Source organism: Rhipicephalus microplus, chromosome 3 (assembly GCF_043290135.1).
Source record: "Rhipicephalus microplus isolate Deutch F79 chromosome 3, USDA_Rmic, whole genome shotgun sequence".
NCBI classification, from domain to species: Eukaryota; Metazoa; Arthropoda; class Arachnida; order Ixodida; family Ixodidae; genus Rhipicephalus; species Rhipicephalus microplus.
The window spans coordinates 89,462,439-89,477,484 of NC_134702.1; the positions used below are offsets into that span (position 1 = coordinate 89,462,439).

The 15,046-nt window shown below is 42.0% G+C and overlaps 1 protein-coding gene across 2 annotated transcripts in view; it reads left to right on the forward strand.

Annotated features, from left to right (window-relative positions):
* Positions 1 to 379: 379 nt before the first annotated feature.
* LOC119160043 (nose resistant to fluoxetine protein 6-like) overlaps positions 380 to 15,046 on the forward strand; it is a 32,581-nt gene continuing 17,914 nt past the window's right edge. The window contains exons 1-7 of one of the 2 annotated variants that reach the window (XM_037412792.2): positions 382 to 1,192; positions 4,546 to 4,757; positions 6,590 to 6,701; positions 7,454 to 7,538; positions 9,589 to 9,680; positions 12,767 to 12,946; positions 13,489 to 13,582. In XM_037412792.2, the coding sequence (XP_037268689.2) occupies positions 805 to 1,192; positions 4,546 to 4,757; positions 6,590 to 6,701; positions 7,454 to 7,538; positions 9,589 to 9,680; positions 12,767 to 12,946; positions 13,489 to 13,582 (1,163 nt within the window). In that variant the 5' untranslated portion in view covers positions 382 to 804. Of the gene's footprint in view, positions 1,193 to 4,545; positions 4,758 to 6,589; positions 6,702 to 7,453; positions 7,539 to 9,588; positions 9,681 to 12,766; positions 12,947 to 13,488; positions 13,583 to 15,046 lie in introns of both variants that reach the window. The other variant, XM_075889959.1, reaches the window with a different exon arrangement.

The following is a 15,046-nucleotide window of genomic DNA, read 5'->3' on the forward strand; positions in this document are numbered from 1 at the left end:
TTATAAGTGTAGATGGGGCATGAGGGAATTTATGTGAACGGGTTATTTCGCCACAGAGAAAAACGAAGGTATCCTGTGCAGTTCCTTTCCAGTGTTATGGCCATAATAATTCAAAGACTGGTTTCGCTATAAGTTAGTTAGTTATTTGGCGAACACTAGCTAGGCTGTTAGTTCCAGCATTTCGCCACTATTGCAAGCTGTGTTCATTCTGTTTTTTGGTTCTTTATATGTATGGTCTAAAAATTTGCGCTCCTTTAGTATTTGTCTTTGTGGCTTGTGACCAGTGAATGAAAATAAAAAAATCTAATAACAATATTGCAAGCCAATAACATTTCTCTTTACCAAAATGTTGATTTGGAAACGCCACGCAGTAATCTCAGAGAACGTTCAAATAAAATTGGCTCAATGAATTGTCGCGCCGCTTTTTCATTACGGGAACTACTCAGTTCGTACAACTGCGTCGTCTAAACAGCTTATTTGAGACAGACCTTTTGTACGAAACATGGACGTACACCGCTTCCAATAATGCGAATCAGAACAAATGCCGTTACCAGCAAAGCTTAACTTAGTAACTCAAGAAACTCCTTCAGCGAGTATCAACTTACGCAGGTTTTCTTGTAATCAAATCGTCAGCGCTTTTGGTGTAACTTTTGCTACACGACAGTACGAAACAGGTTTTTGTGTCGTCTGAACGAACTTTTTTTAGGGAGCAAGTCCGGCGATTTCTTAATCAAGAATTCCACCTTCAAATGAACAGCTTAGCACAAAAAATGCATATGTCTCAGAGTTTACCAGTAGCGTGCTATGAAAGCTAATATATGTGCTATTGTGGAGATGAAAAAATCATCGAGAACAGATGGTCTGCCACCACGAATTGCACTATGGGCGTTCGCATCATTGTGCATCCTGCTGTCGTTCTTTGCCCAAGCTTCACTAGCTCGGAGAGCGCCAATCACTTATGGTAAAAATGTATCAGAGGCAGTGGTGTCTACGAGCACGAACCACCGTGTTGGTGAAAGCAACGAAAAAGACAACGTACAGGTTCTTCGAGATGTGGTGACAGCCAGCATTTCCAAAATGCCGAACTCTTTGGTAAGCAAGCTTCTGGCTGCGGAAGTGCGGCCTGAGTGCAACGAGGCACTGTCGCGGACCGTGCGAGCCTTGCAGAGCTTGGAACCGTGGGTGCTAAGACGTGAGTAAATATTTCACATATGAACTATTCTGTTATTCAAATTCTTGCGTACACTTTGTTATTTTAGCCTAATAAGCGTCCTAGCTTGCTGACCTTTTTAACATGACATGCAGGGTTAAAAAGCTCCTTTCGCAGAAATTTCGAAGTCGGCGTCGATGTAAGTGTCAGTGTCTGCGTGGGCGTCGTTGGTTATGAGCAAAACATTCTCATGTTGTGCGTGACTAAAAAATTAAAAAAGTAGAAATAAATAATAATAAAAAATTTCGGGCCTAGTATGGATCGCACCAGGCCATACGAGTGGCAAGCAGTTGTCAAGTCAAGACAAGTCAAGCAGGTGTTCTGTGACTCATGCGCACCTCTTTTTTTTTCTTTAACAGAAATTATTCTGTTAAACATGACAATAATTCAATACACACTATGTTGATTCTTCTTCTATCGCAACACAGTAAGGAAAACACAACACAACGCTATCTCTGCTTGGAAATGCAGTTCAACGAACATCCTCCGTTCGGAAATCCAGGGAAAGTAACGTTCATGCTTCACAAAGACACGCGCACTGTACACTGGCTTCGTATTACATAAAATAACACAGTATGTTGCGTGGTACAAGCGTTTATTGCTATCGGGCGTGAGAACATATGATTATTGTAACGATGTCGTGGTTTAACGCTGGCTACCGATTGAAAAAGACGCGCGTTACTGCGCATATTACCTCTATACCATCTGGTGGGCACATAGCAAGTTCGACAATATTTCGCGCACATGGGGCTCGTGGTTTAAATGATGCTAGCTATTAGAAAAAATGCACGCATATGTGGAAGCTTCACTGATACAAGTCACTTTTACATTTATCGATTACATTGTAGCACACGTAAATTTGAACTTCTCGAGTAACGGCATAAAATGAAAATAGCATGCATAAAGAGTTTCAACTACGCTCTAAGTACAGCACATCGCTATCGCGTTCAACTTTGAAAGGTGTAGCTTAAGAATCCCCGAAGCTCTTTCACAGCGTTGCAATATGCATACTTAATTCGGGTAATCTTAATCGCCATGTATTCGCTCATCCTGAGAAGTATCTCCGTGGCACATCTAGTTACGATTCTCCTAATTTGTAGCAAGTGGATTTCCGTATGATTTATTCGTTTATTATACCCACATAGTTCAACAAAGCTAAATTGGCTTCGGTGATTTCATCCTCTCACCAACACTGCAGGGCAGACAAATGTTTACCTCCTTGAGTTAGCTTGGTTCAAAAAGCATTCGCAGAATCAGTAGGCATGGTGTCACAGACTTTTGGTGTGCTATGAAATGAACAATCAAACAATTGGTAGAGCTGACTGGTATAGAAGATCTGCAATTTGGCTTAAGCAAGCGAAAATAGTATTGATAAAAAGTGTATTTCCGATTTCTCAAGATATCTAGTGGTAAATAGTCATTGAGCTAAGTTGAGAAATTTTATGCTGTTTGCAGTGGCTTTTTATACGACTTGAACTTGTAGAAGAAATATTAGATAAATGAGTATGAATTGTGAAAGAGCTATCAGTAAATGAAGTTGTCATTATCAGTCGCATAAGTTAGTGTTTTTGCGCCTACAGTGCCTGTGCCAACATTTGATCACAAGTGCGCCTTCGCGAAGCTGCCATATTTGGAGTAGTTGGGGTTTAAGGGTATTTCAGAAAAAATTGATTGAGATTGCAACTAAAATAATAATAATAATAATAATAATAATAATAATAATAATAATAATAATAATAATAATAATAATAATAATATTTGTGGGGTTTAACGTCTTCAAACCACTATATCATTAGGGGAGACGCCCTAGTGGAAGGTTCTAGATATTACAACCACCTGGGGCTTTTTAACGTGCACGAAAATCTAAGCGCACGGGCCTTAAGCATTTTTTAACTGGATCGGGAAAGGGGCTGCTGCGGCCGGGATTCAATCCCGTTACCTGCGGGCCAGCAGCCGAGTGCCTTAGCCATGAGGTTGCAACTCAGCGTTTGCATAGTTGTCTGCATGGGCTTTTGATTACAACAAAAAAGTCAGTTTCGGTCTAAGGCAAGCAATGAATGTGATAGCGTAAAATTGAAATGTCACATGAAGAAGGACAAGCAGCTCGCTACGTTCAGCACACCACATAAACACAAAGAAGGACACTCAGAAAGAACGCCCAGGTATAGGACACGGGGCAAGCGTGAACTAACAACTGTCGAAGGGGCTGCGTCTTTGTGTTTGAACCTCACGTTTCAAGTGTTAACAATGCAGAAACCGATGCTCTTAGATACTTTGTTTTTAACCGCAGCACGAGCACTAACCTTTCTGCGTCTGTTGCTGCGCGGCACCGTATGGCGCAAGGTGTACCTAGAGTTACTGTATATATACCTCCTTTAAAGGCAGCATATAAAGTCACCCATTAGGTACCCAGTGTTCTTCATACTTATATTCGAACGATGTTATAGTTGGGGCTTGTCTCTTGCCCATAGCCAAGGCCAACGCTAGTACTTAGAGCTCCCACTAGATGGCTCTGCGAGAGAGTACTCTAAACCACGTGCGAGAGCACTTATGGCAAGGATGCGTGAGCCACCACCCGATCTAGAGGGCACTGCCGCACACATCCATCTATCCATCTTCTCCACTCTAGCACATGCTCTGGTGTGAGTTAAATCCTCTAGAGACGTCGCGGTACTCTGTTAATTAAAAGCGATTACTCATGACTCACCAACACAGCATAGTGGTATGAACGAAGACATGAGCATGAATGCGGCGGAGGAAAAAGCTCGTAAAGCGTCCGTATTTGCAACCATTAACTTCTACAGTGATGAATGAAAAACATTTTTTTATCAATTTTTAAGTCAGCCCATGGCTGCTTCACATACTACTCAGGGTGCCATCTACGGGGAGATGCGTGCCACTTTTTCGTGCGCCCATTTTCGAGGGCAGCTTTCAAAAGTAAAAAGGTCCTAGTGCAGCATGATTAAAAACACGTTCAGGTTCCTCCGAGATCTGCGTGCCGCTAGCGGTACGGTGAATACAAATAGCTCATCACCATTAGGTCAGCGTCAGCATTGCGCGTCCTATAAAGTTGCCAATGAGTGTGACGCTGAGCGTGGGTCGCCCGCTTGAATCTCCGAACGGGTGCTTAAAAGTTTCTTATTCTGTTTTATTTTTACTTGTGACTTTCTCCTACATGCCTATACATAACCGGGACATGACGGCACTGAAAACGGTGAAAATCCACCGAGCTTCTCCACATAATTGCAATTCCAATATGAAAAGTTGAAGGGCTTGAGGTCACAATCAATCTGCCATGCTTCAAGGTACATTTTCTGTATATTGGCGTTCTACAGTCATCGACGCCACAGGAAAGTACCCAACGGGCTTCTTGGAAGCATCCCACGTCGACATGGGCGAGTTCGACCAGTGTCTGGAGACCTTTGTGCGGGATCGCAACGGCACCGTCGTGTCCCGGGGCCAGTACTGCAACTTGCATGTCTACGCTAAGAGTTCTGCAGCACTGCAGGCGATGATGGACTACATGTCCGACGCTATGCACCCGAGTGTAAGAACGCAAGTCTCTTATATATATATATATATATATATATATATATATATATATATATATATATATATATATATATATATATATATATAAAAAGGAGTAATTCACACACAACGAACGTTTCAGCACAGTGAATCTGGTTTCTCTGGTCAAAACCAGAGAAACCAGATTCACTGTGCTGAAACGTTCGTTGTGTGTGAATTACTCCTTTTTCTACATCAGAGCCTGCGTGATACTTCCTATAATCCCTTCTATATATATATATATATATATATATATATATATATATATATATATATATATCCTCTGAATTACTTCATTATTATGTCTAATTAACTAACACTAAAAAAAGCGAAGCTGGGCTGGGCCGAAAATTTGAAAACGAGAGTTGTACACCAGCTCGAAAAATTTCCTATTTGACTGCTTTTTGACTTTCGAGTACATATTACTGTTATTTCTTGCATAGTGCAGGTGTTCAAAATAAAAAAAAAAATAAGAATGACTACCTAAAGTTCTGCGTAAAAACTACCAGAGTATTTGACTGTGTTTGTGTGTGTTCTCGAGAGGTCTCTAAGATTACAGACGCTTCGCGATCGGCAACACAAACGACAGTCGCTTCATCTGCATATCGTTCTCATGGACCGCCTCGAAAGAAGCATAATAATTGAACGTCTGACGTTATGAAGCAATGATCCCTGCGCACAGGATGGGCAAACGGGAATGTAAACTGGCGCATGTTTGCTGCACGATGACACAAGGATAGTTCATCATATGAAATCCTCGTCGTCCGTAAATACACATTCTTACTGCGCAGCATAATGTGTTAAAATTAACTCTTGCCCGTTGACATTTTTAATTATTGATTCGTGGTGCAGCACACTTTCGACTACGCCAAGGAGGAATTAAATATTTAGAGCCACATTACTCGCTCACTGGTTGCTATGTTAGACTGCATGTCAGCTTTTGAGCTTATGCTCGGATTGACTAATCTCGTATCGCACTTATCGACGTGGATCAGCATTTCATGCTCCACGGCAGTAAACCTGTCTTTCATGGGCAGATCTAGAGGCGCTTCGCACGTTTCACTGGTTGTTTCAAAGCGACATTCTCCACGCCAAAACACTCCTGCTCGCACCACCGCAAGGCCACCGACTAGAACGGGACTAGAACCAGCAGCATGCGTACATTCGTAACTGTGCGATAAACCTTTGTCACTCGTTACAGTAGCGGTCAAGATTTCTCAACACATTTACCGACTGGAATGAGGAGTGACTTCCGGAACCGGTTTGCGTGACGCGTTCCTTAATAGAATCCAGCGTGATTTCAAGTGAATCGTTCTCGTGTTTTTGCAGCGTATGTGACTTGGTGGACTTCGAGTGCTCCCTTCAGAATTAAGGCGCCCGTTCTGGGTATTGCGATGAAAAAGCGTCAGAAGCCTTCATCCTAAATCCGCTTTAACATTTGGAGTATAAGAAGACGCTCTTCGTTTCGTGTGATTGGCGTAGTTACCACAGACAGAACTATGCAGTGACATTGTAATAAAGTTCTTAGCTGCGAGTCAATGCTCGTCAAATTGTTTTTTTTTGTCCTCGTGTTGCTGCGCTGTTTTAAAAGTGAAGCCCAACCAACTTGCTCGAATGTTTGTTCTACTTGACGCAGTTAAAGTTAGGTGTATGGCATTATCAGATTTTTGTGGAGGGGCTTTCAATGGTTATTCAACAAAACATACGTGTGTGTGCATATGCTTGTTCGTTCAGTGTTATAAGTCTTCAACAAGCGTCTTCACAAGACCAATTGATAACTTCCATCACTGCTTTTTTCTTTTCTTCTAGCTTGTTTATTTCACGAAGCATGGCAGTTCCGCAGAAGACCCGCTTGCTCGTCTGGCACTATGTTACATTGATGAATGCAACCAAGGCGACTTACAAGCTCTTGTTAACGCAGGTACCTCTTATAATTTGAGTTCTTATTGTGCCTAATGTTATCGAAATATCTGAACCAGCTTTTACTGAGGGTTGAGGGGAAGCCACACCAGTTGCACAAGATCTTCGCACTTTCCATCGTTCTGGAAAATGTTCTTTTATGTTCTAACCATCTTGCTCGCGTGTTTTTTTTAGTTTAACACCACTACCGACTCAAAGCTACCCTTCTCTATACTTTCATTCCAAACGAATAAACGAAAAACATCGACACTCACCTCTATCGAGAAGTGCGTATGCATTTGTACTACAAAAGTTACTACCATTATTTGAATCATATTTCTTCTTTATACTGTAAAACTATCGCGTAATCTATCAGTTCTGCGCTCTCAGTGAAACATAAAAATATTTGTTGCCGTGAACCCCACGTTGGGTGTCAAACGTGAAATTTCGGACAGTGGCTGATCCGGCACCCTTCAGGAAGGAGACCAGGACAGATAAGGAACCTTCTTTACGGCCCCGAGCTTCGGCAGCAACTGCCCACTGTCAGTGGTTCCTAACCGTCATTATGTTTGGTCACCAAATGCGCCCGTGGTCATCGTTCTCTATCTCTATGAGCGCTCACCACCACCGAGGGCTCCCATAAAGCTAGATGTTTTGCATTTTGTGCGTTTCGTGCTTTTTATGCACTGAAAATTTTATGCTATATCTTCACACCAGCTGTTCGCATCACTAAACGTAACACTGCTCCTATTCTCTGTATATTTTTTCTTGCAGTAAGTGTTCCCTTCTTCAGGTTTGAAGTGTCGAACTGCGTGACAGCTGAACCAAGACCATGGAATAACACACAGATAGCGATTGCGTAAGTTATCGAGAAATCTGATCTGGATATATTGTTACTGTATTTACCTTTTCGCGGATGAAATGTTTCGTCCAGGAGTCATTTCTTCATATTAGTGTGAGTTGATTGACTCTAACAGTAGCTATTGCTTGGCTTGGGCTTAAAATCTGGCCAACGCCTTATAAACATGAATATTATGCAAAGCATATTATAGTCAACAACAAGCACACTATCCCGTACGCATTTGTAGTTATGAGCTAGAAGTTATGAAGTATGAAGTACGTCGACATTCTTCAGACAAATAAGTAGCTGTGCCCATATCATGGGCTAGCCAGATACACCAAGTACAAAGGCGTATAAACTCTAGCTTAGGGATCGAGGCAGTCACTTTAGAGCAGGTACGTAAGTAATATCAGAGGAAGTGTAAGGTACGTTGAAATCATGTGCAAACGAGAAGCAGTGGTCATCAGCATAATAAATAACAATTTACCACGTCTTCCAGGTTCTTAGGCGTATACATCTCGGCCTCATTACATTGCTTAGGAATAGAATACCCCCAACCAAAGACACAGACACACAAACACTATTAAGGTTCTTCCGACATGATGCTTGAATAGGGCATTTTCCGAAGCAGTCTCAGTGTAGCACTGAAGTGCTCTTTGCTGGAGGGCTATACGTCAGGCAGAACATCTAGCTTTAGATTCAGGCTTTAGGCATGATTTTGACACGATAGCAATAAAGAGTTTGTTTTGCAGAATTTTTGTGGTTGGCGCCATTGGATGTGACAAAATATTTATCGTTCACTGTGACTGAAAAACCTGAAATGCGCAAATAAAATTAATAAAGAAAATATTCGGTTAGATTGAGAATCTAGCTCAGACCTTTTGTGTGCTAAGTGGGAGTTCTGTACAAAGTCATGTTATTGCTTGGAACTGCCTTTAAAAAGTTGAAGCCTATCATGGGCCTTATCCGACAGTTCGCCCCTTCAAAGCCTAAACTTATAGCTTTTCTCATAAAAAACTATGGCAGAGGGTGATACGTATTTTTATTGATTAGGCATGAGGTATGAAAATGGATATAAACCAGATCCCGGAAACGCCATGGTCGCAGGTTCCGACCACGTTTTCTTGAGTAACTAAATGATTTAATCTTACCCATGATCAGCAAGACTCGAGCAACAATGAGCAATTCATGTCTAAAATATTACCTATGTACTAGATACCTGAAGCAACTTTGCGAGAAATATAATATAAAGGAGATAATGCTAATCACTTTCGCAAAACCACCCTTTTAGATGTATTGCACTGTGCTCAGTGTGGCGCTCCCATGTGAATAGTGCATGGTTAGTTGTTACAAAAAAAGAAAAGAAAAACCGTAGGACAGTGCAGTAAGCAACGCACAGTAACAGTGGAAGCTGGAAGAGCAGCCTTTCAGAGCTTTTTTAAACACTATTCGGGTAACTGCTACAATCACACTTGCAGGCTACCCACTATACGCCATAGCTCATCATAATGTTTGTGCAGGCAATCACTATGACATCTTTCGTCAGTATTCGGTAAAACTTGACACCTGCTACCAACGTGCATGGAATATCGCGCATTTTGTGAGATACTGTGGCTGGCGACGATGAGTAGTCATGCCTAGAGCTATCGTAATGGGCTTGAACAATTCGACGACCTATTCGTTGCGCAATTCGAATTGCGTCACGCCTGGCTGATTTTTTATGTTCTAAATGATTTATTGCGCACAAAATGCGATTTATATCCTAAGGTGAAGCTTGCCTAAAGTCAGTTTGGCACGGAGGTTTAAGCACCGGTGTAGCGCAGTGATAAATACTGGGCTGGCACGTGGGAAACCGTGTTTGAATCCTATTGTAAGCTTAATGTTTTTATTTAGTTCCTTTCTAGCTTTGCGTGATGGTGGTCACGGACACCGGCAACCATGGCGGCGGACAGCTATAGTGCACGTGACACGTGTTGTGATCTCATACCGAAAAATGAGCACGGCTTTTTTTTTTGTATATACAATGATAGGCGCTCATCGAATTGACTACTTTCGTTTCAATTTCCAGAATATTTGCCGGAGCTTTACTGTTGGTCATTATTGTCAGTACTCTGGCTGACCATTTCGCGGAGCAGCAATCTGAGTGGAGAAGGAATCATGGTAAGAGACTCCAATAATTATTCAAATCACATGTACAAAAACTGAAGGCATAACTTGTGAAATAAAAAAAAATGAGGTCATTTCGAACATCGACGTTAGTACGAGAAGATATGCTGAACGTATGAGCCGAAATATTTTATTTAGGGCTGATGAATCTACCTTGGATGGTTTAAAACGCTCTTGCAAAGAACTTTTTTTTTATGAATAAGTGGCTTGATGAACCACATTTCATGCTTAAGTGAGGTGTTCCGTTATCAATATTTTCAATGATTAAGAGTGGTGTGGTTGCATGCGTTAGATTAGTCGAAAAAATAAAGACGAGAAGCTAGGCTTGGCTTTAACTGATGACGTCATGAACAACGATGTACAGCGGAGCTCGGAGGCGAGCTTATTTGACTACATGTTGTGAGTTTGTTGACATCCTAACCAACGTCATATTAGCTGCATTTGGCGCGGCTCCTTATAGCCTTCCCTAATTTTCGTCAACATGCTGTCTGCAGCACTGCTCTTCCCCTCTGCGCTCCCCTTTTTCTTCCCTGCTTGACCACCTTCTTGTACCCTACCTCCCTACTTCCTTTGCCTCCTATTTGCCATGATATGCCCTCTCTCCTCGTTTCCTTTCCCCTCACCCTCATGTCGAACTTTATAATGACTTCTACTTGTGAACCTTGCCTGTACTAAATTACGCATGACTGTGCAATTACTCTTCCGCTTCCCTCTTCATTTGCTTCTCTTCCTTGACCTTGCAATATTTCTGCCCCCGCGGACTTCACTTTTTACAACCTTGTTAAATTTTACTACGCATGAATATGCTATTTTTTACACTGTTTCTCATGTTTTCTCTGATTTCGCTCCTCAACCGGACTTTCCTTTCCCATCCCTTACTATACTGTGTCATACATAGCAATACTATGCTAGAATCTGCTTGGCGCACACTCGCAAGGTTAGCTGCGTGCGACACGGCCGCGAAAGTTCAAGAATGGCTTTAGCAGCTTGCCTGTAAATTGAATGTGTCAGCGTGAAATATAGGCGCATTGCTTGACAAAAACGTTGATCTATAGAAATATGAATTGCCTAGGAATAAAATTTGGCAGATCCCACGTACTTAGGAATCGACGTTATGCGAAGCATGTTGAGGGAAGGTGACCATGTTTCATTTTTTATTGAGTGACATGTCATGAAATGACGATAAGTATATGTATAAATGTTGCACGCAGGGACATATGTTTAAGAGTTGAAAATATTTATATAACCAGTTGTTTGCAGTTGCGCAACGATGCCAACTGAAAAATGCGTATAGCAACGCCAGGAGCTGATATGAAGCACTGATGCTCGCGAGGATGCTGGCTCTGGACACTGCTACATAAATAACCTTCAGCGCGTGGACATTACCTATAATTGACATTAACCCGACGTGAGGGCAGTATCAAATGAGTAAATTATAATATTTACAAAATTCAATAGGCAGCACTGCAACCACTATTGACGTTTCATGAAGATTAGCGTCTGTTTGAAAAGTAGTTCCGAGACCTGGTGTAGCTCTGTGGTAAAATGCTTCATTTCCATGCAGAATGCTTGGGTTTAATTCCAGCTGTGACCCTGACATTTATTTTTTGCATTCGTCGGGTCGACGCTACTGATGTTAGATATTTCTTAACGCTCGTGCGTTGCAATCGCCTGTGTAGTCTCGTCATCCCTGTACACTAAGTGTCAATCACCTGTGGCATATACCCGCATACCAGTGGCACATACCCGCCCATAATTATGTGTCACTGTCTGGCGGGGGATGTTTGACGACATACGCGACGAAATTCTGACATTATTCACGTCTTTATCAGCGCATCTTATTTGTCAAACCATCTTACCCTCGCATGCTAGTTTTGGCTCACGCCAAATTAAGGGAGTGACCACGAGAGCATCCAAACGTAAGCGTCTAGCTAGCTAGCTAGCTAGCTAGCTACCTAGATAGATAGATAGATAGATAGATAGATAGATAGATAGATAGATAGATAGATAGATAGATAGATAGATAGATAGATAGATAGATAGATAGATAGATAGATAGATAGATAGATAGATAGATAGATAGATAGATAGATAGATAGATAGATAGATACGTTCGAAGTGACCGAAGTTCGCTAAGAAATTCTTCGCATTTAAAATGATTGAAGAAGGCATCAGAGTCAAACAGACTTTAATTTGCTCTATATGCGTTAAGAAACGAAGTGCCGTTGCGATTTTCTGGTTCTCTTCAAGTTTCGCCATTGATGCGCTTGCTGGTGCTCTTGTACTTGGCTTAATTTGTAACAACTTCAAGGGGAGGGGGGGGGGGTGATGCAAAATACGAAGTGCGCTCCGAAACCAGCGTGCACCGAAGAGCAGCGGGCTGCCATACACAGACCGATTTGTTAGGCTCGAAATAAGCTGGCCTTGGATATACCTTTTCATCTTCTACCAAAATTACTGGAAGCAAGGCAGATTTCTAGGTGTTTAGATGCAAAAGATGGTCATGTGCACAGAAGGGGTCATGTGACGGATCCTAAACAGCTGCAGGAACAGACAATTATGATAAATATGTCGGTGCGGTGAGCACGCATATGCGCATGTATGTATGTATGTATGTATGTATGTATGTATGTATGTATGTATGTATGTATGTATGTATGTATGTATGTATGTATGTATGTATGTATGTATGTATGTATGTATGTATGTATGTATGTATGTATGTATGTATGTATGTATGTATGTATGTATGTATGTATGTATGTATGTATGTATGTGTGTGTGTATGAATGTATGTATGTATGTATGTATGTGTGTATGTATGTATGTATGAATGTATGTATGTATGTATGTATGTATGTATGTATGTATGTATGTATGTATGTATGTATGTATGTATGTATGTATGTATGTATGTATGTATGTATGCATGTATGTGCAACATATTTTCCCCTTTATGTACTTTTTTCAAACAAAGGTAATTTCTGTTTGCCTGTCTCTCTGATCAGTTCGCTGAGACATCACATGCGTTATTAGAGTCCAGGCTTACATTCTAACACGAATGTGCGATTACTTGACAGGACTCGCGTTTCAAGTTGTCAAGGCTTTCTCGGCGAAATCCAACACCGAGCTGCTACTCTACGTGCCTGGTGAAGAACAGGCCGAGCAACACTCTCTGCTATTCCTCCACGGCATCCGATGCTTAGCCACTGTTCACATTGTGGCCGGACACCTGAACGTGATGATAACGGATAGTTTAAGTGAGTCTTTTACGTAACTTCGTTTCTATTTTCTCGGCCAACTGTGTTTTAATTGCTGTACACTAACTGCTATGAAATGAGGCTTTGCTCGGTGTTTTCTAGATGCATTTTAGAACCAGAAATAAAACTTGTATTTGGGTCAGTTCGTTCACGCTTCAATCTACACTGCTGTGCTCAAGAAAAGACAAGGAAAGTTTGCGCCAGTTCTTTCGTTTTGTGTTGCTGTCTCTTTTCGCGCACATCAGTTTATTTTGAACTCAGTCAGAAGTTTCCAGTTATTTTGGCGAAAGTCGGACACACAAGCTTGTGCTTAATTACGCGGAGAAATGAAGAAATGCCCAACTCTGATCGTTATCGAATAGGAAGCAGCATTGAATAGGAAGGAAGATGTAAAATAACAAATATGTTGCTCTTTCCTGGTGGCATATATCAAGGAAAGAAATATCCACCCGTAATAATTTACTATTCATATACGCGATTTGAGTGCATTCACGACCGCACCTTTGGCTTTGTAATTTGAGGGTCCCTTAATTCGTTTCCAGCACGTGTGTTGAGCTTGTTCGCTGGTTCAACTAAGTGGCAGAACATGCTCATACCCGCCGCCTTCAACAGCGTTGATACTTTTTTCTTTCTCAGGTAAGCAACAACCTTCTCTTGCGAAATTTCTCTCCTGCTGTGAGCATATTTTCCAATAGGTCGTGATGCCTCTCCAGAACTTTACAGATTTAATATTCGTGTAACATTTGAGATAACGACGCTTTCTTGCCTGACGTTACTCAACTTCCTTCTGTTGATTCAAAATTTAGTCTTCAACATCCATAAATATTCTACCGTGGTGATGCTATTGTTCTGCATAGATTACGGCTAGGCATCTTGTTTACACAATGCGTACACAATCTGCATAGGCATAGATAGCATTACCACCTATGAACATTGTGGCGATGGAGAAATTAATACACTTGTTCTGTGGGTTCGTCCGCAGTGTAGTGCTGACACCACACCGAGACAACCTTGAGTTGTAGGAAAACTGGGATCTCGAGCATAGAGTGAAAGTAATTTTCACAAAATTGTTCACGTTTTGCTTGTAGAGAGGGTACCTCTAGTGCATGGGGTAAACGTTACTGCGATCTTGGCAGTCCGGACAGCGCTCTGAAATGTCAGAGTAATGGCTGTAAATCAAGAGGCTGGCCTATGTTTCCATCTGAAGCATGCGAAGGAAGCATGTCGGCGCCCAAGAGCAGTTCTTGTGTGGCAGTGGAAACTACCTACGATCGTACAAAAAATTTCGGGAGGGTCACGTACGCAGCGTGCCACCCCCTGGTTACAACACCGAGGACTCCACGCTCGGGTGTTACCACCAGATGATCTAAAGAATGGTTAAAAGTAATATTCTTTTTCGAGCGTTATGTTTGGATTTGTGAGGTCAGAATTGACGCGTCGCAAAACCGCTTCAACAGAAGAAATTGTGATTTCACCTACTTTTAGTCAGAAAGAGCAACGCAATATTTCTTGAGCAGTGTGACACATAATTTTTCACAAATATTCTACAACCAGCAGGAAGTCTCCACCAATATTTTTCGTACGTAATGGTTTTGTTAGTAGATACACTAATACGTGCAAAGCAGCTCTTTGACTAGCTTGTGTTATGATGTTTCTCCGTACAACCCCACTGAACATGTTCGCGTCTCGTGCCGACCACACCCGCGAAACTGTCGCTCACCTCCTGCTCTCTCACCTCGCAAGGCCGACGTAGGCAGTGTCTGCTAGTAAAAAACCGACTGCTCATGCTGCGCAACCGTTCAGTGGCCACCCCATATATGTAGGCACTCGATCGGGCGTTTGAAGTTCAGTCAAGGGCGTCTTTACTTGGCTTTCGCTTGATGAGCGCCAGCGTCAACGTGGCCGCCAGTGTAAGCGTCAGCGCCTGGGGCTTCGCATCTACACATGGTTCCCTTTAGCAGGAGGTGATCCAAAGTATTTTTTAGGTTCAACAACACCCTTGGCTAAAATAAAAGATGGCAAATTGCGTGATAACACAGATTTGAAACGCGGAGTTTCTGTTTCCCGCTTCCCTTCTCCTGTGTGCTTGCTAGCCCACTT